The sequence below is a fragment of the Diadema antillarum genome, unplaced genomic scaffold (assembly GCF_040938485.1).
Source record: "Diadema antillarum isolate AM-2024a unplaced genomic scaffold, OU_Dant_1.0 seq00000564_RagTag, whole genome shotgun sequence".
NCBI lineage: Eukaryota > Metazoa > Echinodermata > Echinoidea > Diadematoida > Diadematidae > Diadema > Diadema antillarum.
The window spans coordinates 290,512-313,267 of record NW_027271503.1 but is presented as its reverse complement, the minus strand read 5'-3'; the positions used below and the strand labels follow the sequence as shown (position 1 = coordinate 313,267).

At 39.0% G+C, this 22,756-nt stretch overlaps 1 protein-coding gene across 1 annotated transcript in view; it reads right to left on the bottom strand.

Annotated features, from left to right (window-relative positions):
- LOC139735129 (serine/threonine-protein kinase SMG1-like) overlaps positions 1 to 21,222 on the bottom strand; it is a 79,489-nt gene extending 58,267 nt beyond the window's left edge. The window contains 18 exon segments of the mRNA XM_071645894.1: positions 214 to 329; positions 791 to 916; positions 5,710 to 5,840; positions 7,870 to 8,074; positions 8,722 to 8,798; positions 9,605 to 9,706; positions 9,990 to 10,223; positions 10,833 to 10,917; positions 11,247 to 11,371; positions 12,171 to 12,268; positions 14,079 to 14,151; positions 15,628 to 15,704; positions 16,912 to 17,008; positions 17,590 to 17,671; positions 18,287 to 18,364; positions 18,936 to 18,994; positions 19,457 to 19,590; positions 20,787 to 21,222. Of these exon segments, the coding sequence (XP_071501995.1) occupies positions 214 to 329; positions 791 to 916; positions 5,710 to 5,840; positions 7,870 to 8,074; positions 8,722 to 8,798; positions 9,605 to 9,706; positions 9,990 to 10,223; positions 10,833 to 10,917; positions 11,247 to 11,371; positions 12,171 to 12,268; positions 14,079 to 14,151; positions 15,628 to 15,704; positions 16,912 to 17,008; positions 17,590 to 17,671; positions 18,287 to 18,364; positions 18,936 to 18,994; positions 19,457 to 19,590; positions 20,787 to 20,802 (1,915 nt within the window). The 5' untranslated portion in view covers positions 20,803 to 21,222.
- Positions 21,223 to 22,756: the final 1,534 nt, after the last annotated feature.

The following is a 22,756-nucleotide window of genomic DNA, read 5'->3' as shown; positions in this document are numbered from 1 at the left end:
ACTGTGAAATCCTTTGAAAAGATTTTAAAGGCAAGCAAGTCTGAGTAACATATTATCAGACAACCTTCTCCTTTACAATTGCAGGGATCCCCCACCCCACTGATATTACAACAAACCTTTAGACATACAGTACTAGGTACTTCACGAAGGTGTTAGAAAAATGATAACAAGTAGTCATTACATATGAAATAGTTGCGACAAGCCAATGCTTACCGACATGGACAAGGGCTGACACTGCCCTGACAAAAGGCCTGGTAGGGTAGACGGCCGAATAACTGCCTTGCTGGAGGTGGTGTAGGATACTCTGCATCCAGGCAACAGACAGACATCTACGACGAGGAGAGATATCAATCATAGTCATAATCAAGCTTCAGATATGGAACTAACCCTGGCAATTATCTGTGCTCATGCTAGTGGACCCATTTGTCAAGACTTGTTGAATGATATCTTTTCACTTCCTTCCAAAATTGTTCTTAGGAATTTGCCGACGTCACTAAACACAGCACACCCTGTATTGTAAGCACTAGCAAAGAAATTAGCAAGACAGAGAGTCTAAAATAATCTTGATATACAGTTTTATGTCATCTTTTTTTGCATACTTGAGCATGATAAAAATAACTTTAAAAAATGCTTTCCTTTGTCCTGCTTTCATCAAGCTATATTATTTCCAACAGTGTATGAGGATAAAACTAAATTTGTTATTGTTTCATTAAATAGTAATCAATGCACAAATGAAAGAACAATCTGAGAACTATTCATGTAATTATAGATGAAGTGAGTAATCACCAACCTGCTGTCTGCTGAAACCGCTGGATGGGTCAGCACTTCAGGAAGAATGGTCAGGATCTTGGAGAAGTTTGCACTGGTCTTGGAGGCAGCTGGCAGACCAAAGCTACTGGAGATGAAGTGGCCATTGCTGGTAGATGAAATGCATGCAAATAATACTTCATTAGTCACTTTATAAAGTCAGTTTGGATAGCTATCACAGATACACAATTTCTTTCCCTACTTACTGGGATACACACTCCACTGCTGGTAGATGAAGTGCACACAATACTTTATTAGTCACTCTGTAAAGTCAGATTGGATAATTTTCACAGATACACAATTTCTTTCCCTACTTACTGGGATACACACTCCAATCAAAGCTAACAAAATTCAAAAGAAACTAGAGAGGGGCCATCAAAGGCGGCAGACCCACGCCTAAGTACAAAGTCGGGGTAAACATAATGTGCATTCGGTCATCTACCAGAATTCGGCCACTTAATTGCCAGTGTGCTTTATCACCAGCCAGTGAGTTCTACCAAAGATCGTACACTGAAGTGTACGATCTTTGGTTCTACAGTCACATCACACGCAAATCACATCATTACACATACGGTATTAACACTCATTCACGTACAGGAAAGTCCTCAAGTCTCCTCCAAAAATCCATCGAAAATCCCAAATTCCACAGTCAAAAGTGCAGAATCGGAACTTTTCCAAGCGCGCGCGAATTAAGTCCAGTTTTAAGAGTATTGTCTACGCGACGGGTCGCGGAAAAAGCACTAAAAATCGAGAAATACGCCGTTTTCTTGCGGGATATTTTGATTATAGCAAGCCGAGAGTGTGATGATATCAAAGGTCGTATGAGTGTACGATCTTTGATGGTACGATTGTATCCACAAAAGCGCAAAAGAAAAACAAAATTTACGTACCCCCTAGGCAATTACCCCTATGATTAGTGTCTACGGGAATTATTCAATGCAAGGGTTGAATGCAAATGTCTACTGCACCAGTATTCGGCCACCAACGAGCGCCGCAACGTCCCCGATGCAATTTTGCACCAACAGTGTAGAGCGCGATGCATTTTCAGCGGCCTTGCACACGCATTGACATTGAGCACGCATATCGTGCAGTGTGACTGCGACCGAGCAAATGCTCCTCCAACGAAAAACACAATCAATGTTAATTTGAAAAATCATCAAAATACGGGCCAGTTTGTGATGACGGAGAACGAACTTTCATAAATCTAGAAGGACATAGTCCCTCAAATAGGCCTAAACGTAAATTTCGGAATTCTTACGAACATTTGAGCAGCGAAGTCGGATCGTTTGGGAGTTTATGTTTTCGTATGGTAGCGGAAAATCGCAAAGTGAGAAACGGGAAATTTTCGGAGTGGTCACTATACCATGGGGTCAAAACTTCAAGGTCACACAGAATTTGCAAGGGTCAACCGATTATCACCAAAATCTAATCGATTCTTTCCTGCCATTATCCAAACATCCCCATAACATTTCGTGCAAATCCGTTTACCCGTTCTCTTGTTATCTTGTACACAAACAAACAAACAAACAAAAAACAAACAAACAAACAAACAAACAAAAAAACAAACAAAAAACAAACAAACAAACATACGGAACCCTTTATATAACCCCCTGCCGATTTTCATCGACGTGGGTAAAAAGAAAAACAAAATTTACGTACCCCCTGGGCAATTACCCCCCTACGGCAATTATTCAATGCAAGGGTTGAATGCAAATATCTACTGCACCAGTATTCGGTCACCAACGAGCGCCGCAACGTCCGCGATGCAATTTTGCGCCAACAGGGTAGAGCGCGATGCATTTTCACCGGCCTTGAACACGCATTGACAATGAGTGCGCATATCGTGCAGTGTGACTGGGACCGAGCAAAATTATTTCATGATTGAGGAATGCTCCTCCAACAAACAAACAAAAAAAGAATCAATGTTAATTTGAAAAATCACCAAATACGGGACAGTTTGTGACGACGGAGAGCGAACCCCGAACTTTCATAAATCAAGAAGGACATAGTTCCTCAAATAAACGTAAATTTCGAAATTCTTACGAATGGTGTTGAGCAGCGAAGTTGGATCGTCTTACGAACAGAGTTGCATGCAGCGAAGTCGGATCGTTTGGGAGATACGCTTTTGTATATGGCGCGCCGATCGACCAACAACACTGTTTATCGAGCGATAAACTCTGTTTATCAAGATGAAGCTCTGTTTATCACACCTTTATCAACTGATAAACTGAATTTTTCTCGATAAACACCGTTTATCGGCGGTCGATAAACAGTGTTTATCACAAAAAAACTCTGTTTATCGGTCGATCGATAAACATAGTTTTTCCTCGATAAACACTGTTTATCACTTGGTTGATAAACATAGTTTTTCTCGATAAACACTGTTTATCACTTGATAAACAGTGTTTTTCGTTCGATAAACACTGTTTATCGCCGATAAACAGTGTTTTTTCAGTGTTTATCGCCGATAAACAGTGTTTTTCGGCGATGAACAGTTAATCGGCATTATTGATCAAATGGCGCGCCATATTTGTATGGTAGCGGAAAATCGCAAAGAAACGGAAAATGTTCGGAGTGGTCACTATACCATGGGGTCAAAACTTCAAGGTCACACAGAATTTGCAAGGGTCAACCGATTATCACCAAAATCTAATCGATTCTTTCCTGCCATTATCCAAACATCCCCATAACATTTCGTGCAAATCCGTTTACCCGTTCTCTTGTTATCTTGTACACAAACAAACAAACAAACAAACAAACAAACAAAAAAATACAAACAAACAAACAAACAAACAAACAAACAAACATACGGAACCCTTTACATAACCCCCTGCCGATTACATCGGCGTGGGTAACTAGAAATGTCGCTATGGCGACTGATGCCTCCGCCATAATGCACGATTCTCCCAATAGGCGTATAGTACAATGTCTTCACAATGTGTGATCCATGACAGTTTCACATAACTGGCAAAATATTGAAATGACAGGTTTGTCAGAAATGTCTTGAACTGGGTTTGCTTTAATTTTCTAAGAGTGCAGGTACACATATTTGGGGAATTGAGAATTTTTACTTGAATTCTGACAGACCTTTTTATAAGTTTATGCATCAATTTCCAAGGTATGAAGAAAGAGTGTAATGACGGTACAAAATGGATTTTTTTTTTTTTTTTTTTTTTTTGGGGGGGGGGGGGCATTGAAACCTGGCCTTTGACCCTTAACCTTTGACCTTTGACCTTCTGGCTGGAAATTTCCCAGAGAATCTCCATTAGGTAATGCATGTATTAAGTTTTGAAACTAATAATGCAAGCATTGCATATACTAGTATATGAGGGAAATAATAAAATTTTGAGGAGATGACCTTGACCTTTGACCCCTGACTATTGACCCATGACCCCTAAATTCCCTAGATAATCCCTGCCAGTCAGTACATGCGTATGTACCAAGTTCCATGAAGATACATTGAACCATTTGCGAGAAAAGTGATATTGCAACATTTTCACCTAACCTTTGACCTTTTGACCTTTGACCTTATGACATGAAACTCTCTCTGGAGAATCTTTACGCAGTAGTACATGTCCACACCAAGTTTCAAGAAAATACCTTTGGGCATTGCATAGATATGGGGGAAATTGCAACATTTGTAGCATTTGACCATGACCTTTTGACCTTTGACCTCTTGCCAATGTCACTAAAATCTACTCAACTAATTGTCCCATCATACATCATCCTTGGACCAAGTTTGGTGAAAGCTGCTTCATCCAGTTTTGAGTTATCACGTAAACAGATAAATTTTAGGATTTGACCTTGATCTTTGACCTTTGACCTCTGTCCGAATTCACTGAAAAACCAATCAAGTAATTGTCCCATCATACATCATCCTCCAACAAAGTTTGGTGAAATTTGCTCTATCCAGTCTTGAGTTATCGCGTACACGGATACAATTTCATGATTTGACCTTGACCTTTAGCCGATTTCACCCAAAATCTAATCAAATAATTGCCCCTTCATACTTCATACTTGGACCAAGTTTGGTAAAATTCCAGTAAATATTACTCAAGCTATCGCGTAAACGAAAGCGGACGGACAACCCGAAAACATAATGCCTCCGGCACCACTTCGTGGCGGAGGCATAAAAAAAAAAGTTTACATGACATCCAAAATTCAAACATTCATTTCCACAGTGAACAGACAAACAGAAAGGTACTGTACATTTTCAAGCAAACATAATCTCTTCCACACTGTATAGCATCAATAGCCACTGTAAATGTGGACATTTCTGTGGTACATTAAAAGTTGTGTATTTTGTGCTACAAATGTACATTTGGCTAGCACAAATTCCAAAACCCGCGAAAGTATCTTCACAATTTTATTTGCACATTTTGAATGGGTTGACAATTGCACAGCACAAATTCAAGAATCTGCGAAAAAGTTTTTGAGCCGCTCAGCACACACACAAAAAAAATTAATTGCGCAAAAATAGCGACATTTACAGTATTAGCAAGTGGCCATGAACATACATCTTTCCACACTGTTTAGCATCAATACTTTAACCCATTGAGGACATTCCCGAGTATACTCAGGCAGGTGTCTACGGGAAATGCGTGTTGTAGCAAAATCAGCCCGTCCTCAACAGGCTAAAAGAATACCAGTATGCTGGTACTTAAGCTAACACCAAGAGTCATCCCAGGCAATGAATCATTGATTATTTCTCTCCTTTACAACTGCACCAGGGTGACAATGAAAATCAATGCATTATATTCAATCTCATTGGAAAATAAATACAGACTTTCGAAAAAACAAATAAAGACTAATGCAATAATATTTGTATGATCATCTCTTGACGATACAGTCAGGCTCCACTGGCAGCTCTTTTTAAGAATCATTCTTTGTGGACAATCATACCTCTTGCAGTGAGTGTAGAGCATGTGGAGGATAGTGTAGTAGGTGGTGGGGAAACCAAGGGCGATGTCCCAGTGGCTGGGGGACAGATGCTGGGTGAGTAGGTCAAACAAACTTGGAGAAAACACCATTATCTGTGAAGACAAGCATCATGTGATATCATAAATCATTTAACTCTTAATTGTAACTCATAGTGGACACTTTAGAATACAATAACCATTACACGGCACCTTACTCCTTTAAATTATCTTTCGTTTGTGTTTTTCTTTTTTTCTTTTTCTTTTTTTTTTTTTTTGGGGGGGGGGGGGGAGAAGACAAGAGCAAAGACTGGCCCCATGAAGACAAATTGTAACTTTATCCTTCACATTGGCAATTGGCAATTAATACTGGATATATTCAAATATGCCTAGCTTAGAAGCCTACCCTCTTAATTAGGAGTGATATGGGTCACACAGTCCATTCAAGAAGTATTCCATTCAGAGGTTTCCTACAAATAGCTCACATGGAAGCCTAATGTTTTAGCATTTTTTGAAAATAAATAAATGTCTCAAATTGTTTAACGTTATTCAAAGAATAATGTAGTGGAAACTAGAAATGTCGCTATGGCGACTGATGCCTCCGCCATAATGCATGATTCTCCCAGTAGGCGTATAGTACAATGTCTTTACAAGGTGAGATCCATGACAGTTTCACATAACTGGCAAAATATAGATATGACAGGTTTGTCAGAAATGACTTGAGTGTTCACTTTCCTTGAACTGGGTTTGCTATAATTGTCGTAGAGTGCAGGTACACATATATGGGGAATTGAGAATTTTTACTTGAATTCTGACGGACCCTTTTATAAGTTTATACATTGAGTAATTTCCAAGGTATGAAGAAAGAGTGTAATTACAGTACAATATATATATATTCTTTTCTTTTTTCTTTTTTTTTTTTTTTTTTGGGGGGGGGGGGCATTGAAACCTGGCCTTTGACCCTTAACCTTTGACCTTTGACATTCTGGCTGGAAATTTCCTGGAGAATCTCCATTAGGTAATGCATGTATATATTAAGTTTGAAAACTAATAATGCAAGCATTTCATATACTAGTGTATGAGGGAAATAGTAAAATATTGAGGAGTTGACCTTGACCTTTGACCCCATGACTATTGACCTACGACCCCTAAATTCCCTAGATAATCTCTGCCAGTCAGTACATGCGTATGTACCAAGTTCCATGAAGATACATTGAACCACTTGTGAGAAAAGTGATATTACAACATTTTCATCTAACCTTTGACCTTTTGACCTTTGACCTTATGACATGAAACTCTCTCTGGAGAATCTTTACACAGTAGTACATGTCTACACCAAGTTTCAAGAAAATACCTTAGGGCATTGCATAGATATTGGGCAAATAGCAACATTTTTAGCATTTGACCTTGACCTTTTGACCTTTGACCTCTTGCCAATGTCACTAAAATCTACTTAACTAATTGTCCCATCATACATCATCCTTGGACCAAGTTTGGTGAAAGCTGCTTCATCCAGTTTTGAGTTATCACGTAAACAGATAAATTTCACGATTTGACCTTGATCTTTGACCTTTGACCTCAGTCCGATTTCACTAAAAAACTAATCAAGTAATTGTCCCATCATACATCATCCTCCGACAAAGTTTGGTGAAATTTGCTCGATCCAGCCTTGAGTTATCGCGTAAACGGATACAATTTCATGATTTGACCTTGACCTTTGACCTTTGACCTTTGGTCGATTTCACCCAAAATCTAATCAACTAATTGCCCCATCATACTTTATACTTGGACCAAGTTTGGTAGAATTCATGTCAATATTACTCAAGTTATCGCGTAAACGAAAGCGGACGGACGTACGGACGTACGTACGGACGTACGTACGGACGGACGGACAACCCAAAAACATAATGCCTCCGGCACCACTTCGTGGCGGAGGCATAAAAAAATGAAATTTCTGCAATTCTACAATTGATACACACAAACTGCACTATACAGCTGGACTACAAAAACTCCATAGTAAGAGCAAAGGTAGTACTCATGTTTCTTTGTCTCAGTAAGGGAATACATATTATGATCTCTATAATTCAAACAGTAAAAGCCGACTACACCTGAAGGAACGGACTTTGAGCTACTGCTTTGTACTGACCCCCATGATGGAACTCTTGGCCGAGCTAATGTCCGAGAGAGCAGCAAGGGTGAAGATGACTGTCAGCTCAGCTTGCTGCACACTGGCCATCACTGAGGGTTGTCCCGTACCATTAGCACCCTCCAAAGTCAGCTTACACTGAAGGTCACTGTTGACGTAGGTCAGGAGGCGGTTGTACGATGCCTGCATGTCTAACATGAGGAAGCTGGGAAGGAATTTTCAAGTGAGAAAGAACTGGATTATGTGAGATCAAATATGTACATTCCATGAAGATGGGAGGTTTGACCTGAACACTCTTTTGGTACAAGTTTGCAAAACAGCACATGATGTAACAGCAAAAAGAAAATATAACAGAATTGATAATGATAGACCATTATGAAGACTTCAATAAGAATGAAGCACTAATTTCATTAAGCAATTCTATGCAAGAGATAGATAGATATTGATGAATGAAACACCTTTTCAATTCAATTCAGTTCAATTCAATTCAATTCAATTGATGATAAATTTTCATTGTGCTATTTGCCAGAAAAAATGCAAATTATTCTTGACTATTAAAAGATAAAGTGCAGTTACTAGAGATCAGAATACTAAATAGAGACATTCATATTCATTAAATGTTACGGTACCTAGCTAAGAATAATCATAAAAGATCAATTACATGCAACACAAATGAGTTTTATGACTCGCACATTACCCTTCTTGGTACGATAAACGCACCCATGAGAAGCCTCAGATAATAGTGTCACATTATGGATCAATAACCTCACAGGCTGTTTACTCTTAAGGACAAAGAGCATTCTGTATGAGATGGTTGTATACTATCTTACACAAAGTATGCGTAAGTCTTACCCGAATGTCAGTTCTAGGGTTGGTACATCCTTGACACTCAGCAGACTCTGCACCATTTGCATCAGACTGGTAACCACCTAGAGGTATATGTATTAAACCAAAAGGACTTATGTCAAAAGACTACTATGGAGTACAGTCAGGCTAAAGGAGTGGTAGGAATATCCTTAATAACAGGTGACATTAGTTAATAGATACCAGATGATATGAAAATTTCATAAAAATCAATTTCAATACATTCATATTTCTTGCTGCCAGAGTTTTTAGAATGAATATCTTTGATGAAAAATGTCTGGAGAGAAGAAGTGTATAATACCATTTAGTGGGTAATTTTAGAACTAAATAATCCTGGAACACGTAAGCTTTGTACATCACTGCATTCCACAGTACATCTAATTGAGCCATCAATCTAATAAAATTTACAGCAATTCTTCACGACAGTCATATCATATTGACACAAAACGCTTGCACCTTCACTCCTCTTATCTGCACTGAAATCTTCTGAAGAGACTGCAGCTTGCCGCTGGGCAGTGATATCTACGATGCAATACAGCTCTAATACTTATTGCTACCATTTTATATTGTGGCTCATGCTCAATTTGCATTAACCTATTGAGGATGAATGAGACATAAAGATATGGAAAGAGAAAACTCATGAAGGAATTCAGATGTAAAGAAGTGCGGTGAAGGCTCATGACACATTAATGATGTGAATTCTTAGTCTTAGAGCAGCCTCAATGAAAACAAATAAAAGAAAATTATGAAATCAAGAGATAAAATTGATGTGCAGCATTTTTTGGAAGCACCACTGCTGCATTATCTTTGTTTGAGGTTATACTTTGCACGATAAAAACACAATTTATCAGCAAAACAAGTTCAGTGGTACCTCTGGGTCTGTGTGATATTTGAGAGCACTGATCCTAGAGCCCGGTCCAAGCAACCTTTGGATGACTTCAGGAGGCACTTGTTCACGGCTCTGTCTGATCACCTAAAAACACACAAACAGAAGATGTTACATGCATGTCAATAGAAGGAGGGTACAAAGGGACAGGAAGACATCTTTGAAATACATTTAATGAAACAACACTGTACATGCAAACATAGGGTGTGGCATAAGATAAAAAAAACATTTTTTTTCCCCACATAATCATGGGCCTGGATCTCACTTGCACAGTGATATATAATGAAAACTACGAGACTAACATAAATCAAATCAAGTATTATGCAGGTATCATTTTGTGGTACGGGTGAAAAAATAGTTTTGTGCACACCTTGTAGAGCAGTGTCAGGTACAGGTTCAGTCCAGATGAAGACAGGTTTCCCTCTGCGAGTGCCTTCTCTACTGCAGAGAGTGCAAAGGTGAACAGGTCATGCCTGCACTTTGGGAGGTGGTCCTGAACAGCTTCTAGGACTGTCACAAGACACTGGGCCGTGGTTTGTGACAGGGTGGGGTCGGGGGTGTCACCTGTTACCAGCATGGTGCACTTAGGTATCCCACACAGAATCTGGAATGGTAAGCACATTGAGGGTTTCACGTTTCTCTTCAGGAATAAACAAAGCATATTACACAGTTATACATTCACTGGTTCAACAATGGTTTTCAGTGTATCTTTATTTAATCATTACTTGTGAAAAATTTAATACAAATTCAACTAATCTATTGGAAAATTCTGTTAGATCTACAAATTCTACTGGAATATTCGGTTGAATTTAAGAATTCTATTGGACTCTCCAGTGACTAAATTACTTTCATGTTAAATTACCAAAATGATCCTGGTATAAGCTGAAGCTACAAATCACATTACAATACCATAACTTCATATGTAAGTTGATCATTTCTGCACAGATACACCATTACAGTACAGCTGCATATATCCAATGATATAATTGACATCTACACAAATCATGTAATTAAATTGTATTCAAATGTATTCAAATTACATTCTGTATTCATGAAGACTAATAACATGCCTTTGGTAAGAGGAGCCAAAATGACATATTCAGTCAAGTGAATATTTCCATGTGACACTACCGCATGCATGTATCTGGGAATACACTCCAGTCAATGTGTTATTACCTGGTACTTGATAACACTAGACCACAGACACACATACCTGGGATATGTACTCTACAGTGATGGGTGGACTGGATACTGGGGTCATTTCCTTGTCAAGACACTTCACTACTGTTGTGAACACTCTGCATCAAATCACAAAAGGCAAGATACTCACATTGGTTATGTCCATTGCAGTAACAATCACTTCTGTAAAGTTAATACTTCAATGTATTTTCAAATGCATTATCACACTTAACCTGGAATCCCTTAAGTCTTCAGAGACAAAGAAAACTGGAAATTCAAAGAGGAGAATGGAAATGATTGAAGCACTTCATACAAATACACCACCAGCAAATGCAAAACAGCACAAACTTGAACAACGTCCTAACAAAAACAATTTGATAGGAACACAATGACAGAACATGAGATGAAAGATTACATTCCCACTATAATGGAAGAGGTGAGAACAAACCTAAGGAGAGCTAGGATCTTGCTCTTGCAGGCCTCGGGAGTGAGAATCTCATCCTCATCGTAATCATCCCCTCGTGACGGCTTAGACTCCATACCTGTGGCATCCTTGATCTGCTGGTGGTAATCCTGAATTGGAATGGATTGACGATTTTATCAATATTGGCATAAAACACTGAGACATACGGATGTCACACACGTGACTGTGGGATCAATACCAGCACTGAGCAACATGCTTGCATAAATACTGATTGAATACGAGAAAGGTTATATTTCAAGAATACCACGGAATAATTTCCCTTCTCAAAATTGAATAGCAATTTTAGCCAATTGACATATATTTTAGAGAAATTGGTGTACAATTCTACGTAAAGAAATTGCTACACAAATGACAATCTGTACAGCATCCACGCCAACATGCATAGTGAATCGAAAAGAAATTGGTGTGCAATTCTATGTAAAGAAATTGCTACACAAATGACAATTTGTACAGCATCCACACCAACATGCATAGTGAATTGCTATACGATACCAAGAAAATTATTCCCTGAATATATTTACAACAGCTATCTCATTAACACAAGGCCAGCACCCAAACTGCATATTATGTGCACAAGCAAAATTCTCAGGGCCTACTGCAAGATAAAATACATAAACAATAAAACTCAGAGAATTCAAATACTCTTTATAGCAACAAGTCCAGCAACAGCCTGTCAACCGTCAATAATCTATTGCAGACATGGTTTGTGGCAGCTCTTTTTTATTGCAAATTGCTCTTCCTTTTATGCACAGGGAGCAAGGGGTTTCTCTTGTGAGGGAGCTCCATGGTCTTGCAATTATAAGGATATTCTGCTGTTCTATCACACAGAATATCATATGTATAATTCATGAACAAACTGAATCATAGAGTACAGAGGGTTCTGCTTACATCAGCATATGCTTCCATGTCTTCCAAGAACTGGCTAAGAAGGTTGGCTGAGAAACCAAGATCAGCCTGCCAAAAGTGCTGGAAGCTGGACAGAGAATCTGAATCAAACACAAAACAGAGAGCACACAGTGTCAAGACCTAATCTGACCGAATGCCATCTGATCTGATCTGATCTGACCGGACCTGACTTCATCAGATTGATCAGGTCTAATCTGATCTTGACCTACCCTGATAATACTTCAACTTGACGGGTCATTCCTAACTTCAGACAAATCCACTTAACAGCCCTATAACTTGCCCTTTAGTAGAGAACATTTGATTGAATTTTGACAAATACAAATATCTCCTGTAAAATCTGTTAAAATACTCATGTCATTTAATACTAACATTAATACTCTGCCCACCAAACTTATCAAATTATTATCAACATCTGTAAATCGCTCTGTCACATCTTTGTTAGAAAGGTCATACATTGAATGTCACCTAATCTCAAGGATAAGTTATGTCAATGCTAAAATATCTGGTTAATTTATCTTTTCATTGTTCCCTCTAAAAATCACAGGAACAAATTAGTGGTTCTACATGCACACACAAAAGAAAATATGCACATAGCTTAACAATGAACCTCTCTCTTTTTCAGAATAAAAACTCAAGATTTACTCCCTCTGAAGAGTGATAAAGATAAACGTTTGTTTTCATTGCGTGAAAAAAAAAAAATTCCACAAATATTCAGTGATGCTAGCAAGGACAACTATCAAACTATTTATACTATTCATTTGATAAAACTGTCATTTACATAAATAATAGCTGAATAGTGTACAATTTGGTTGGAGGTAATTTGAATGTGAAAGCATAAATCAGTTTCACTAAATCTAAGATTGATTTTGAAGTAAGGTTTCAGATTTTGGTCAAATTTTAACCCTCTGTACAAAAATTGAACCTTGCACAGGAACCAATGATGTGTATGTGAGTGTGTGCTGACAATGGCCCTGAACAATGGACATGCCTGAACCACCTGTTTACTAGGCGTCAGTCTCGTGCTCCCAGGCACATGAATGCTTAATCAATAATTCATGTGGATTGCCCTGGGCACTGCTAGTCTGGATTCATGCACGGTAAAGGGTAAACTGCATGCACATGGAAAAAGGAAGCACACATTTCCATGTGCTTGCAAACACCACATTCCATTCCAGCTGGCAATCATTTTCAGTTTTTGCTTGACATATCACTAAATTGGGGATATAAATAAGCATCGAAAGTTCCTCAATCTAATACAACTGTCTACTGATTAAATAGTCTGACAAATTTTCGCTTTCTGATAAAAAGAAATCATTTTTGGTTTTTTAAGAGTTCAGCAGTATCATTGGGGCGATATGTTTCACAGTAGATTTATTTAAGGCTCCATTTACACAAGTGTATACTCTAATTGATTTTCTTTGCTTCCTGTCACCATGTTTACGATAGAACAGAAGGTATTCATTGTAATTTCGTTTTTCAGAAGTAGGGAGAGCACTGTCGAGACCCAACGACAGTATCGGCGGGCGTTTGACTTTACACAGATGCTGCCAGAGACTGAATAAAGACTAGTTGTGATAGTGGAATTTCTCATGAATAAATAATGAAGCATTCAAACCCTAACCATTGTCTAGGACCATTGTCAGGGTGTTAACCACACACTCCCATACACACCCATTGACCCCTGTGCAAAGTGAAATTTTGTACAGAGGGTTGAAAATAGAGCAAAATCTGGAACCTAACTGTGAAATTACCTCCAACCAAATTGTACACTATTCAGCAATTACTCATACTAATGACAGTGTTATTTGATATATAGTTTATGAATTATTAAGAATCAAAAGTGGGAAATGTTTTTTGAAACACCTAGTATAAAATGTAATTTCAACCCACCTGCACAGTACTGAATGACGGCTGCCTTCTGTGTTGTGTCAATGTACCATCCTACTATGATGTCAACCGTGTCCTGTGGAAATAAAGACAAAGACAAAAATGAGATTAACTTTTACCAAAAGTGGTATTTTATTGTGAGGGGTTTCTTTCTATTTTTTTTTTTAAACGGCACATCTAAAAGCAAGTGCACTGAGTACTGTAAAAATGGATATCATTTCAGTAGGGCAATTTTTGCACATTTCAAACGACATGATACTAGTGTGAACTAGATATATCGCTACGGCTACTGATATGCCTCCGCCTTAATGCATGGTTCTCCTAATAGGTCTAAAGTACAATGTCTTGACAATGTGTGATGACAGTTTCACACAATTGGCAAAATATTAAAATGACAGGTTTGACACAAATGTGCTGAATGTTCACTTTCCTAGAACTAGGTTTAATTGGATGAATGATTAAAATGTCAGAGTACAGGTATTTGGGGAACTGATGATTTTTACTTGACTTTTGACCCTTTTATAAGTTTATGCATTGAGTAATTTTCAAGGTATTGAGAAAAAGTATAATTTCAGTATCAAATGGGAAAATAGCATTATCTAAACCTGGCCTTTGACCTTTGACCTCACAGTTCCAAAGAGAATCACTGTTAGGTCAAACATGCATAAATATGTAAGTTTCATGATGATACCTTGACTTACTTTCGAGATATGGAGGAAAAAGTGCAATTTAGCACTTTCACTTGACCTTTTTACCTTTTCACCTTTGACCTTTTGGCAAGAAACTTCCCCCAAAATATATATTGGGTAATACATGCCATACATCAAGTTTTAGAAAAAAAAAACCTTCAGGCATATTGCATTTTAAGGAAAGTAGTGTTATTTTGAGGAGTTGACCTTGACCTTTGACCCCCTGACCTTTGACCCATGACCCCCAACTTCCCTAGATAATCACTGCCCATCGGTACAAGCATATATACTAAGTTCCATGAAGATACCTTGAACCATTTGCGAGATATGGAGAAAAACATGAAATTTCAATTTTTTTCACAAAATAACCTGTGACCTTTGACTTTTGACCCTAAAATCCACACAAAGTATTATCCCCCAAGGATATACCCTCATACCAAGTTTGATGTAAAACCACCACACGGTTCTTGAGATATCGACAAAAACAAAACGGGACGGACGGACGTACGGACGAACGTACGTACGGACGTACGTACGGGCGGACGGACGACCCGAAAACATAATGCCTCCGGCCACTTCGTTGCGGAGGCATAAAAAAAAAATTCACAAATTTCCATGCTTGCTATATGTAATACTGCTTCATACTTTGATTCTGCAGATTTAAAAACAAGCAACATTAATCTCACAAGGCCAAGCAGAAAAAAAAAATTAATTCTGTGAAAATCTCCATTTATACAGTAGTAACCACATTGACATTCAATCACTCTTGCTTGCCAAACAGACTGAGGGGTAAACACTATACGCACTAAACTCAGTTGTTAGATCATAGTCAAGCATCTGAATGGAGCCAAGACTTTTTGTACCTTGAAACAGTTGCTGAAGACCCTTGGATGCTGTTGTGCCACATAATGGACAATATTCATAACTGCAACAAGCAGATCTAGAGTGAAAAGCAAGAACAAGGTAATGTGAGAAATTTCCTTGTGACAGACTTTTAAACATCTTATCACACCTCATATTCCACTCTTACAAGAATTTTCATCATACATGCTTATTCAAGTTGATCAGTTGTAGCACTGTCTCACTACTAATTCCATCATTCTCAAGACTAACAGGTAAAACCTGTGATGTATAATGCTACACATTCATTTGTGTTTTCTATGTGTGAATTAATGTGACTGTGAAGAATGCATGGAGTCTACCCATATGGACTGCAATGAACACTACAATCATCAAAATTTTAATATTTCAGTCTGTTTCAAGAATATACTGCACAGTGATCCCCTATACAAGCCTTAGCCAGTTTCCATCAACCATACATATTATAAAGGGTATGCCAAAACATACAATAATCAACTAATCATGCAATAAAATAAACATTGTCAAATTAGAATATTACCAAAATTTGAAATGCATAATACCTCAAATCAACCTACACAGACAGACCTACAACACAAATAAAATATATAGGAAACCATACGTATGCAATGAAAATAAGTTTGACTCATTAAACATCAGTGGAGGAAATCAGCAAAGGTCACATTGAGGTTAACCAGATTAATAGTTGGAAGATGTACTGGAGTGAATTCCAGCACAATACAGCCAGAGTGGCAGCATTTCCACAGAATGAAACCACAGCATACTAGTACGCAATAATAATAATAATTTGCATTCATATGGCGCATAATAATCTAGATGACTCTAGATGCACATTGCATAGCTTCTCTCTTGTATATCAGCAAAAAGATTAAGTCTTCAAAATTTTACAAATTACATAGCGCCTGACTCAGCCCTAAGGCTGTCTATTCCACAGAATAGGAGCTGCAATAGCAAATGAACAATATCCACATAAACAGAAGGATGTAACTTGTAAAGTAAATGCAGTACGATATCAAAAGAGCAGAGGTTCCTTGTAGGTGTGTATGGAGTAATTAAAGTATCTAAATACAAAGGGGATTATTGATTACACCTCTATAATCTTATACACAATTAATAACATTATTATTATTATCATTATCATCATCATCATTATGATTTGTAATAGGTAACCAATGCTGGTGATTCTGCCCTGTGCACATTCCACTAGTTGAGCAGCACTATTTTGGATTATTTGCAACATACAACACAAAAATCCCAGAGCCTCTAACCTGGTGTGTCCACATTCTCCAACGTGGTTTGGAGGTTGTTCATGATGACGGTCATGAGTGAGGGCAGACGCTGGTTGGTGCTGTTTCTACGCAAGGCCTGCCAATGGCAAGAAACATGAACATGTTTGATGAAATTCAAAACAAAGTCTTGTCAGCAAACTGACGCATAATGCCAAGTACAAAGTCCCCAAATTCTGTATATGTTTATTGACAGAACTTGAGCAGTGAGTTAAGACACACTGCCCTGCTACAGTCACAACTACATATCATCTTTAAACACTGTACAATATGGCACAGAAAGTCAAGTACCTACATGTTGATATTGATGGCACCTTACATATGCACTAGCTTCTTCACTGATTTAATGAGATATGCCATCTTTCCTTCTTCTTTTTTTTTTAGTGTGTGTTCTATCAATTTAGTAAAATTTAGCATGAGGAAGATTTGAGTTCATGTCTCTTGGATGATACTGGAGCATCAACAGCATTTAAAAAGAGAATGGTGTAACACTGTCATCACACAGAAATCCTGCAGGCTGATAGACTGTATTGCTTTGACAGGTGCTCTTATCAGTAGATTCAGTCATGTATGACAGTATGCATCAATGCTCTAAATCCTGACCCTAATGATTACGGGACAGGGAAATGAATACACTAAATCTCAGCACGTTGAACTGACCTGAAAGATAGCATAGAGCATGTAAGTCTTGTACTCATCATTGCTTGAATTATCCAGTTTGTTGAATGCCCAGCTGAAAAATCTAGAGATATGAAAAGAAAGAATAACAATTCATCTGATGGTTCCTGGATATACACATAAAATGCAGGCAACAGTTGATACACATTTAAACTTGCCTTCACATGAATGACTTTAAAAAGAAAACACTTGATATAACTAGAAGCATGGTAACAGTTCACTTAGATTGTGTTAACAAAAAAAGAGTTCTCCCCCTAAGTACTCTCACAAGTTTAATGGAAAGGCATCATGATACAATCCAGAATGGGGTAGTACAAAGTCATCAAACTTTTGACTACATTCTGTAAGACAAAATCAAGAATGAGCCCATGCTTCAACAAGCAACTTAGGTGCCATATTCACTGCTCAATTACTGTAAAACATGATATATTCGCGGCATGAAATTTTCGCGAATTGGAGCCGACAGCCTTTTTCGTGGCATGAAATTTTCGCAAATTGCTGCTGGCATTCAATGCATGTAGTGTAGACAAAAGCTTTCGCGTGCATTTTAATTTCACGAATTTTGGTGCTCGCGAAATTCGCGAAATTAAAATGCACGCGAAAATTCCTCGTTTTACAGTATACAAAATTGCCTGAAACAAAATAGATTTCAAATGGATTTCAAAGGTGTAGATCTTACCTCTTCAGGTCGTGGCTCATATGAAGAGACACAGCTCCAACACACTGTGACAGCTCCAGCTTCACTGGTGATGATGCTCTACAAAAATGAGAAGTTTTTGAAACCCTGCAATTCAGTGTTTAACGTTTGAGAAACTGAATACAGTCAATGAATCTGTGATAAGGATGACACAAAAATGGCTAAATCTTTGTTCCTAGGAGTTCAAATGAATGGTTCACACATAATCTCAATGACAGTTATACAAGTTATTTTGCTGGTATACAGTCACAAACACAGTGTTCAAAATACCAACCAACCACCAACAATTTGCCGCCATGCCCCTCCAACTGGCTGGAATGCCCCTTTCAAAATCAAACCATTCATGGCCACAACATTTTGTTTCTCATTTGTGCCCCTTTGAGTGGATTTGAGCCCCCTAAAAAAGTGACCTTGACCCAAATTTGATTAAAAATGTGAAGCTTCCAAACATCACTCAGGACTATTTTTGGGGATCCATCTGATGACAAATAAATAACTGTATAACATTCATCAACTGAATGAATATCTGGGTAATACCAGTATGTATTCAAGATTCACAGACTATCAATATCATAGTACATTGATGAAACGATATATATTACTACATGGCAACATTTTCTGTTTTCCTTACCGTTCCAGCAAATTAGATGAAAGTACGCCGAGCACATGGTCACTCTGCTTTTGTATCTCCTGTGTAGTAATCAACACAAAAATGCAAATTGAAAAAAAAAAAAAATACAGAAATATACAGTTACACAGTACACAGTAAAATTAGTGTGTAAAAATAAACAGAAAAAAAAACCAATTTTTACACCAATTACTTTCAGCACCTGAAAGGGATAAAACCCTTTCTTTTGGAGTGTGTGTATTACATCGTATGCTAAAAAACTATTACCTCACTGTTGATGACTGAGTGATAATTATGGATGTATTTTGAATTGAGAAAAGAGGTAGTAGATCCTTCTTGACTTTACAAGATACCTAATAACTTCAATTATTTTCCCTTTAAACCCACTTTCCAAGAGCTTGGTAATAAATACCAGTTATCAGTGAAAAATATTGTGAATTATGCCTTTCAATCTGAACCAAAGAACAAAGTACCGGTATTTCTTATTTTAGTGCTCCGAAAAGAAAAACAAGACGAAGACTCACCCTACTGTGATCCTTATTGTTCAAGAATTCCAAGAGTTGCTGGCTGGCATTAACTCGACGGTCTTTCTCATCATCCTTGCTAACTCGATGCAGGAGGTTTGACAGAAGAGAATGGTCAGTGTAAAGTTTCCGTCCTATTGCATTCATTTACAAAGGAAAACAAAACAATCACAAGAATTAGATCTCTATCAGTAAAACATATTACCGGTATTGTTTTTCACACTGTCATATTGGCTAAGGTGTACACATAAAACTTAAGTTTAAGGGATCCCTACTAGACTATGGCCTTGTTAATCTATGGTAAAGTATAACTGTAGTGAAATGCAATCTCAACCAGACGCTACACAGCAAGTTAACTTTAAAGTTTACTTTGGCAAGGAAACCGTAAATTTACTACTTGCAGACTTCGCCCAATGCGTGAGAAAAATGGGTGCCATGTCAGTTCGGGAAACCCACTCACAAGGGGGGCCCCTCCTTATAAGTAACCCGTCCCCCTTATAAGTAACCCCGTCCCCCTTATAAGTAACCCCCGGGGCACCCCTTATAAGGAGTCTCCACGCTTTTTTGCAATGCAACGCGAAAATGAAAGGACTGCGGCAATTCGCTTGATTATGTCCATAAAGCTTCACAAGTTTCCTAGTTACTCACGAAATTTGAGCAAAATCGGTTCGAGGCATCATATCTAAAATCATGGATTTAAATGCGATGTCAAACGACCCATGCGAATGCTGAAATGCGAGCGATTACTGGCGTGAGTGTCGCCAGGCGCGGCGGCGCGGCAATGCTTGAGGTCATTGAGTTCATTCAGGTGGCCCATGCTGAATGAACGAAAGTCTCCGTACTCAGTCGCCACGTCTGCACTCAAGCATTGCCGCGCCGCCGCGCCTGGCGACACTCACGCCAGTAATCGCTCGCATTTCAGCATTCGCATGGGTCGTTTGACATCGCATTTAAATCCATGATTTTAGATATGATGCCTCAAACCGATTTTGCTCAAATTTCGTGAGTAACTAGGAAACTTGTGAAGCTTTATGGACATCATCAAGCGAATTGCCGCAGTCCTTTCATTTTCGCGTTGCATTGCAAAAAAGCGTGGAGACTCCTTATAAGGGGTGCCCCGGGGGTTACTTACAAGGGGGACGGGGTTACTTATAAGGGGGACGGGTTACTTATAAGGAGGGGCCCCCCTTGTGAGTGGGTTTCCCGAACTGATGTGTGAGATCGTGAGACGGCCACTAAATGCTTGAGTCTGAGCTGAGCTGAGCCTGAGAGGTTGAGAAAGTGTTGGAATCTAGACTCGTCACGGCATGAATGTAAAAACATTACAGACCCTGTTGTTTTCTCATGATGTCGCTGAATGTTGTCAAATCTTCGGAAATTCCCAAGTCTATAAATAGACTTCTCTTCTCGGCCTCACTGGACTGCTGCTGTTTGATGTCTGTTTTCAACTCGATGCACTTGTTGAGGTGTGTTCTCCTGGACCTCTTTCCACGAATTCTGCGAGCTCTCCGTGAATCCTGCTACTCGTTTCTGATGATGATGGAGCTGCTCCGTAAAACTGGCTGACATTTTTATCAGTTCACAGTGATGAGGAAGTCCCTCCTCTCCGGTCCAGTTCCCGCCTGTTAGCTCGACGGGAACGACCATTTTGCAAGCAGAGCGATTTGTCTGTCCTCCAGAATGTTTACGGTAGTTGAGATAGATCTTTTGAAAAATAAATAATGAAAAGGCGGAACCGACTCTCGCCGATTGTAAGAAAACGAAGTAGATAAACTCCACCTTTTCTTCCTTGGCAATCTTTCCTCTGCGTTGCTGTTCATACAATACAGTATACGTATTATATGCTGCTCCCTCGCCTCCTGATGATGCAGCGCGCATTTGCAGGCAGCGGCGCAGACTTTCGAGCCCTGTGTGCTTGTGGAACACAGCATTTATCAGCAGTACAAAGTACGTACGTACAGAGGTCGTTCAGTGCGTTCTTGTTGCAGAAACGCAGTCTAGTCTGTCGCCCTCTTCCGATACTGAATGTAAATTGCCGCTCCGGTTCGGTGAGAGACTCCAACAGAGAGAGGTTTCATAAACCTCTTGATCAAAACAATACGAGAGAAAAAAAAAATGATGAATCCAGTATGGTCGAGCCCCTGGAAAATCTTATGGTATTTGTGGATTTGTAAGTTCTTTGGGATTTCAGGTTTAGTTTAGCTAGTTTGTTTGTTTTTTTGTTTTGCAAGAGAGAGACATGTGTGCGTGTGAACTAATCACCAACGTTCCACTTAGGGGGAGACCTCTCAAAGACAACTGAAGATCTCTTAAAGATCTTTCAGTGACCTTTCAATGATCTCAGAGGTCCTTCACGATAAATGATCTTTCAAGAAATTCATTGTCTCCATGGTACCCAAAAATAATAAAAAGATAGAAATAGTCTTTCAGTAGTCTTTTATGAAACTAGCCTTTCAGAGATCTAAAAAAAAGAAGAAAAAAAAAGAGCCAAAGTCACATCTGTCGACAGTCTCTCTCGAGTTGCCTCATTTTTTGGAGATGGTCACTGAAAGATTAGTTCGGGAGATCATTGAGGGACTGTTGAAAGTGGGGGCCACTTCTGGGTTTCATGACCTACTTAGTAGCAAGTAAAAAAAAAAAAAAAACCTTCAGCTCAACTTCTGGTGCCACTTCCGGGTTTCTTTAGCTGGCACACTTCCGGGGGAAAAAAAAATGGTGACACCTTATGTGTTCCTTTGTATGGTGAATAAAAAAAAGTGGGGGCCCGAACCCCCCCCCCCCCCCCCCCCAAAAAAAAAAAAAAAAAAAAAAAAGCCGGTACCGCCGGCCTTGGCAATCACATCCTGGGCAAAATACTACGGCTAAATACTGGCTGGTAAGGGGTTAGAGCAAAGATTTGCCCTCGGGGGGTATAGTTCATGGGCCTCAGTTTTTCATTCTGCGCGCGTGCTAATGTAGGGAGAGGGGTGGGGAGTGGAAAGGGGGGGGGGGTCGGCTGAGACACTGCGTTAATGGCGCTGCCCATGCCAAAAATACACATAGCGCGTCACAGAATCGGTCTATAGTGTCGGACTCATGGGTCTTATTTGCCTAGTGTCGAGCTCATTGGCTGTATCACTCTTGGGCTGCTTGACTCGTGAGTGTCGAACTCGTAACGCGTACCCGACAAATCCTCCGCCGACAGATTATCTCCGAAAATTGCAACAAACGTGCTCCGTAACATTTTTAATCCGCCGACATTTTCTTTGCTCCACCAACAAGTGCTCTGCCGACAATCAATTGCTCCGCCGGCAATTGATG